The 6,916-nt window shown below is 42.8% G+C and overlaps 2 protein-coding genes across 3 annotated transcripts in view; one reads left to right on the forward strand and one right to left on the reverse strand.

The window, feature by feature from the left end:
- Nucleotides 1-6,740, reverse strand: part of LRRC8A (leucine rich repeat containing 8 family, member A) — a 19,268-nt gene extending 12,528 nt beyond the window's left edge. Inside the window, exons 1-3 of one of the 2 annotated variants that reach the window (XM_009322108.1) lie at nt 6,668-6,740; nt 5,618-5,743; nt 778-918 (exon numbers count right to left, since the gene is read on the reverse strand). The gene's annotated coding sequence lies outside the window, so the exon portion shown is untranslated. The remainder of the gene's footprint in view (nt 1-777; nt 919-5,617; nt 5,744-6,667) is intronic. The other variant, XM_009322107.1, reaches the window with a different exon arrangement.
- Nucleotides 4,861-6,916, forward strand: part of LOC103915381 (chromosome unknown open reading frame, human C9orf114) — a 23,646-nt gene continuing 21,590 nt past the window's right edge. The window contains exons 1-2 of the mRNA XM_009322192.1: nt 4,861-4,872; nt 5,058-5,067. Coding sequence (XP_009320467.1) covers nt 4,861-4,872; nt 5,058-5,067 — 22 coding nt within the window. The remainder of the gene's footprint in view (nt 4,873-5,057; nt 5,068-6,916) is intronic.

Below are 6,916 nucleotides of genomic sequence, written 5' to 3' on the forward strand. Positions count from 1 at the left end.
TTACTGTGAAGAAGCTTCATTTGCTAAGTCAGTTCTGTCATGTAGCCTCACTGAAGGCTGAGCACAGAACACATGAACTGAGTGAAGAAGTTTATAGACAGGAACAGTCATAACTAGAAAGGAAGTACTGTCAGAGCAGTCTTGGTGAAGAAGGATCCGAGTTCCTTCATATATACCTCAAGTTGCAGAACTTTCCAGTTGGAGCTCAGAAACAGGTGATTTTCTTACAGTATAGTTAACTCTGATGCATGGAAGGCATCGATACTGAGATTTTGAGAGAGTGCTTTATTCAAGTTTAAAGGCAAGCTGATTTCACTAAAACTTGCATAAGCTGATAGGTCAGCACATCTCTGCCTAAACTCCTGTCAACTTATCAGAAGCATAAGGAAGTAAGTTTTCCAAGGGTATAATTAAATAGGCAGGCTTTAGGTATTGAACACTGAGGAAAAAGAAAATCTTCCAAGTGTCTGTCTCGGAGGTGTTTCAGCTTTTGCATTCCACGGTGCTTTCTTAGCTACCACACAGTCCTTGAGCAGTCCCTCACCCCCTGCTCCCCAAGAAATGACTTCACCTTTGAGGGTTTCAGCTACACCAAAGCAGCACTACAATTCATATCCAATACAGAACAACGCCAGGACAGTTTATAACAGCAACATCTGAGATCATACCAGGAAAGATCTGTATGCTAAAGCCTCATTATCATACCGCAGGATCAATCCAGCCTAAATAAATACACTCCTGAAACCTTTGCACATTCCACGTTTAGATACTACGTACCTCTTCAGTGCCTGCAGATTCACCTCGATCCAAGTTTGCATCCCACAATGGACTCCTTTTGCCAGACGATCATCCCTGCCTCAGCCTGCTGGGCACCTACCTACTATGTACAGCACAGCCTCACCATTAATGCTGAACAGGCTGATACAACAGAAGAAAGAGCAGTTTCAGACTTACATAAGCATCCTGCCAAACCTACACAGACTTCAGCCAACCATAAGCATCACCAAGTACTAATCCTATGTTTTACTAGACACACCTGGAGGAGAAAGATAATCACTCACATTAGAAGAACAGGGACATTCTGAACACACCACACCTAAATAGTAAAACCAGTCAGAAACAAGATTAAACATATCTGGCTGACGGAGACATCATAAAGCAGCATGTACCTTACTAGATAAAGGCTGACAGAGCCAAGAACATGAATGCTTTCCACAAACCCCAGGACCCTGGCGATATTTAACAAGTTCAAGGTATTAACAGAGCAACTGCTGCAGGAGCAAACATCCTCCGATTTGGACAATTCCTCTATCCAAAACCATCCAACCTAAACAAGTGAAGATTGACATTGTTGACAGGCACCTGGCTGAGTAGCGCTTAAAATTCCTGCCTGCAACTGCTGGCCAACATATCCAGCTAGGGACAAAGTGAACGGAAACAACATCACTATTCTGTTTCACTGGCTAGTTTGTCAGCTTGACTCATCATTTGCTGCATACTTTATCTAGTCTTCTCTTTCCTCCTTTCTGTTAGCCATTCTGTTACTAATGGAGCTATTGGCAAAATAGGACTACACGCAAGATCTCATGACAGGCACAAGAATTTAAGTTTCCACCCCTTACTTCCAGGACCTCCCTGAAATCAGGGAAGTCCTCCTCACCTTTAGTGGCATGCAGCTTCCAAGTGAGGCAGTCTCATAATACAGTTTTAGATAAGTAGACATGGATGCGTTGTATGTTGGATCTTGCAACTCTTTAGTTTCCATTACACATTCTTAACTCAGTGGATTTCCTTGGAAGACTGTGGACTTACAAAGCAGAAGTCAAGTACTGCTGACAGAATTTCTCACCTCTCAGAAGCCCAGAGAAAGAGGGAGTTCTTCATGCACTGACAGCATTAGAGGTAGATAAGGGAAAGAAAAACCTTGATGCTGTTAAGACTATAGCCCTGATTATTGACGAGCTACAACATGTTACAATAAGTTTTCAACAGAGCAGAGCTTCCCTCCCCAGCATACTGCCACCTGAAATCCTAAAGAGCATGACAGAGCTCTTTGTTCAAAAACCAGGAAATGTAAGGTCAGAAATGGGACTGGGAATTTACATGTCTCCACCCCCATGTTTCTTAGGCCCAGAATTAAAAGAGAAAAAGGAGGCTGAAACAGAGCTGCTTTCAGGCACGCCTCAGAAGACCTTCCAGGCACAAGGACAGCCACATGATCAACTGGAAAAGTCCAAGACATGAGATGAAACAACTCAAGTGATTTTGTCCTTTGCTGTTTAGAAATAAACAGCAGTGAAGCCAAATGCCAAAGCCCTGACTAACAAGCTTATCTCTACATCAGGTCCTTTCTGCATGAAAAAAATAAATCCCTCCTGTGGGACAAAATGTCTAATGAGACAGAGAAGCAAACATGTGAAGTTTAAAGGGTCATTTATCATTTAGACTAGCACATAGAGTAGTGGAAACAGCAGCCGCCAGAACTTACACTCTTCACTTAGTGGAACAGCCACAGTGAACTCAATGCTGACAGCAATGCAAGTTGGTTTTCATGCAACCATCCAACAGCTGTATGCAACACTCAGCCCCACCCAAGCCACAAGACACATCAGGATAAAGTGAACCAACTGGGTCACAACATCTTTACTGAAGCTCATGAAAAAGAACAATCCACTTAAAGTGCTACCCATAGTGTATCATCTTTACAGCTACCCCTTAGTTGACTCTTCCTATCAGATGCAAGACTAACATTCTTTTCTTAAGAGTTTAGTGCAACAGCTCCTGTTCGCCATCACACAAGCAAGCCTGTCCTAACAAGTACAGGGAAGAACATCTGCACTATCAAAACAATCCATGATGGAGGCCTGGCTTGGCCTGCTACATTTTCTGACTTCTGACAGCATTTTGCCCCAGCTGCACAGAACTGAAGACAGTCCAAAGTTATGAGCATCACTGACACTTGGAGCAGGGACTGTATGTCGGTGTCATACAGCTATGTAAATCTAAGTGCTATCAGATGACTTGCAACAGTGATGCAAACCAGAGAAAAATGTCTGTGTCAGCTTATAAATTATGAATGTACATGGTCACAGACTTCCTATCCAAAATTAATTTTCTTTGCCGTAAAAAAAGATGCTTCAAGAACAGGGCATTGGAGCTTGTCTTGGAAAAGCACAACCACCTTATGCCAACAGGACACTATGAAACACTCCCTTGTACTAAGGCAAGTGATTGAATTAACTCTGTTAGTAACTACTTAAGACAAACAGTCAGGAACAGTGTTAACTTTAACAACCAGAACAGCTTCAAGCACCTCATCAGCTGCAGGAGAAGGCTCTTCAGCATTTGATTCCAGCATTGAGAAGAGTCATACAAGAAAAGGCAACCATGTTCAGCTAAAGACAGAAATGGTGGACAGAGCAGAGCTTTGACATATCTAACAACAGATTAAGAAATCAAGACACTAGATTCAAAGTGAGCAAAAACTTTTAAGGATAATCTTAATTGATTGTTGACAGACTGTCACAACATGCACAAATCCATGGGTGTTGCCACAGCTGCTTTCAAGCTCAAACAGATGAGCCAGTTAAGATGAAAGAAGATGCAGATGAGAGCAAAGCAAGATAAGTAAGACATCAGCTATCAGCACAATAATGTTTAGTCTCAGTCAGAGGAAAGAAGATGAATAAGTACATATTCACCTATTCACCATACCCTATAAGCTTTGCCTTCAGGACCCTGAGCTCCAAAACAGTGACTATGACTTGCAGCTCAGAACATTTTCTGACTGCGCTACTCGATTAATAAGGAAAGGCCATCTAACCTTTGATCACCAAGATCTGATAAAACCAAGACTCTAAAGGAGAACCTGTTAACTAGTCCAGTACACAGCTTTATTGTGCACAAAGGTACACTGTAGCTAGAGAAGCAGGTTGCAAGTTTGTCACAGAAGAGCTTTGTGTCTTGCCAAGGTAATTTTATAGCAAATGTTAACAATGCTTAGTACACAAGAAGGAAGCACTACTATTTCAGCAGGGAGGTCATGACTGAATAGTTTTTAGTTTCAAATGCAGTTTCATAGCAGCAGGAGGGGCACATATAATCCAGCTATATGAACTGGATTTCAAATTGCAATACAAAATACATGCACCGCATCAACAGTTTAAGGAAAAAGCTGCTTGGAAGCATTCAAGATATGCTCTTCAAAGCATGTAGACTGTTAAACACCCATACAGTATTAGTGTGCATATCCTAAACTGAGGCTATTTTTGAAAACACTTGAAAAAATGCACAAAGGAGGCTCACCACACTGCAGCTGAATATGTTAATTTTTAACAATTACCATAACAATATCTATCCATCCCCCCCCTCATTAAGGGGCCCCACACAAAACTACTAAACCCTGCTCCTCTATGCTCCATCAGCACTCACCTGACATTGCACCTCTATTTTCCTACACACCAGTTAGGCTCAATCTAACACCAGAAGTGAGTTTCACTTCCTTTTACGTACTCTACTAAACAAAATCCTCCTTTAGAATGTGGAAGAATTACATGAAGGCCTCTAAATAAGCCTGCTCCAATCACACAGCAATAACACAATAAGTTATACATTTGACCTCCACTGCTTATTTAAAAGAAGTATCAGAGAACCCCAAACCACAGACCATCTTTCTGAATACCTGCAGCATTTACTAGAATGTAATCAACTCTAAGCGTTCAGTAAGTCATCACTGGAAGGCTTCAGGCACTCTACATTTCAAACATGGAAACATTAGCTTAACACATGGCTTCTGGCATACTTTAAGTAAATATTCATGCACATTGACCTACATTAATAGAATGAAGGTTTCCAAATACCATGAGAGGATCAGTACGAAAAATAAATCGGTGAACTGCCAGAACATCAGGCAAGTCTTACGGATACTTGTATTCTGGAAGCAACGCATAGCACATCTTGCTGCTCAGAACACGGCCAATCTGGACAGCGCTACTCATCCTGAAGATAAGCACAGAATTCTGCAATACTTTTCATCACTATCCTAGTGAAAAACCAAGGAAGCAGGGAGTTTCTTGCAACTAGTTTCTGTCATTGCCTAATTGACACCCACGTGGGTGACTAGCCAGTGTACTCCTGAGTTCACTGAAAAACTGCCTAGGAGATGGCTATACAGCAACACAAACATCACCCCACAGGAAAAGGAAGAGCACCTACCAAAGTGAACAGTTCTCGCTACTGCTCAGCTGCATTCCTTTTAGGCAGCAGTCACCAAACCATTTACTGGACAGCCTTCAAATATTTACTGTTTAGTGCAATGAGAAGTTAGGGTTTATCTAGCCAGCAGTTAGATGTATGGGGGAATATATAACAGTTATATTCTACTTTGAACAATGCTCTGTTCCTTTACTCTTTTTTGATCTTCAAGCTGACTAAGTGCCCACAGAATTTAATTAGCATACCACCACTCTCCCCATATCACCCTCTGATCAACCACCTTTCCTCCTTGCTCCTTATCAGTTCTCATCACTGCCCTGTGCTTTGCAACTGTGTTTAAGTAGTATCCTGGTCATTTTTTTGGCTTTACTTTACCACTCAAGAGCTGGCCTGTAGCCCTTACCCTGCAGCTGGGTTCTGCTATCTGCACTTCAGTTCTCTGTGCTGGAAGTGGATGATGTTCCTGCGTGCTAGATCCTGAGCAGGTGCTGAAGCGTTGCATTCCCCACACGCCATGGGAACAGCTTCCCTGAAATGAAACAGAGATTATCAGCAAAGAAGAGGGGATCAAGTTCACAGAGGGACCACGTTATGTAAAAGCTTGGTAAAGGATATCTAAGAAGCAAGGAGCAACTCAGAGGGACACTGGGAACCAGAAAGAGACACCCTGATACCTAGAAAGATGGTAAGAGCTCTAAGAGCTAAGTAAAACGCTTAGGAGGAAGGAATCTCCAACATCTGTTATTCCAACAGAAGTTACCAAAAAGCAGGCGTTGCAGACCCAGCCAAAGGAGATGCTGAATATTACTATTCTAACTAAGCCTAAACTGGTAGAGACAGATTAACCTCCTGGAAGAAAGAGCAAAAATTTTTAGATGGGGAAAAAGGAATAAAGGCTTTACTACCTACTTTCTAGTCTGAAAAGTTTGAATTTTTTTAAGTGTTACCATCAGGTGTATCTGAAAACGTAGATCATCTTCCTAACCACTCTGGATTCAAGCAACCGCCCCCTTTCCTCTCAACAGATATCTACCAACATGAATCTTTTTAAAGTGGCAGCAGTTTAGCACCATCAGTAAGAATTACAACAGCTTTTTCTTCTTGCTTCCTGCATGTCAGCATGGGGCATGGGAAAACAGACAAGGGAGCAGACCTAGGCTTTGCGAGATCTCTCAAGCATCCAGCCTCCTAGCTATGTAGGAGAGGACTGCAGAACTTCAGAAAGCATTTCATTAACAACAGGGGAAAATGAAAAGGAAAAGACATCGCTGGGGGAAAAAAAAAACAAAACAACCCATACTGGTGAAGATGTTCAAGAATACGTTCCTCCTGATCCCAACATTACCATTAGGGCTGACAGGTTTTGAAGCAAGCCCCTCGTAATCAAAGCTACTACATTTCAGCTGTGACAGACTACTGCAAAGGAAACGTTTAAAGGAGAGGACTCTCTGACCTCCTCCCCCCGCCTCCTCCCAGGCGACGGCCTCAGCACCAGAGCACCGGGGTACCAGCTCCACGCTCCCGCACACGCCGAACGCGCCTCAGCCCCATCCGCCCACAAGCCTGCCTGCCGCACCACCTCAGGCTTCCAGGAACAGAAAAGACATCCTCTATAAGATATAAATAAAAAAACACCCAACCAGCTTCAGTCCCCGGCACCGCTGCCAGGTAACAAAGACGGGACTTCTCACCCTTGCCGGAG

This window comes from Pygoscelis adeliae, unplaced genomic scaffold (genome assembly GCF_000699105.1).
Source record: "Pygoscelis adeliae isolate BGI_AS28 unplaced genomic scaffold, ASM69910v1 Scaffold114, whole genome shotgun sequence".
Taxonomy (NCBI): Eukaryota; Metazoa; Chordata; class Aves; order Sphenisciformes; family Spheniscidae; genus Pygoscelis; species Pygoscelis adeliae.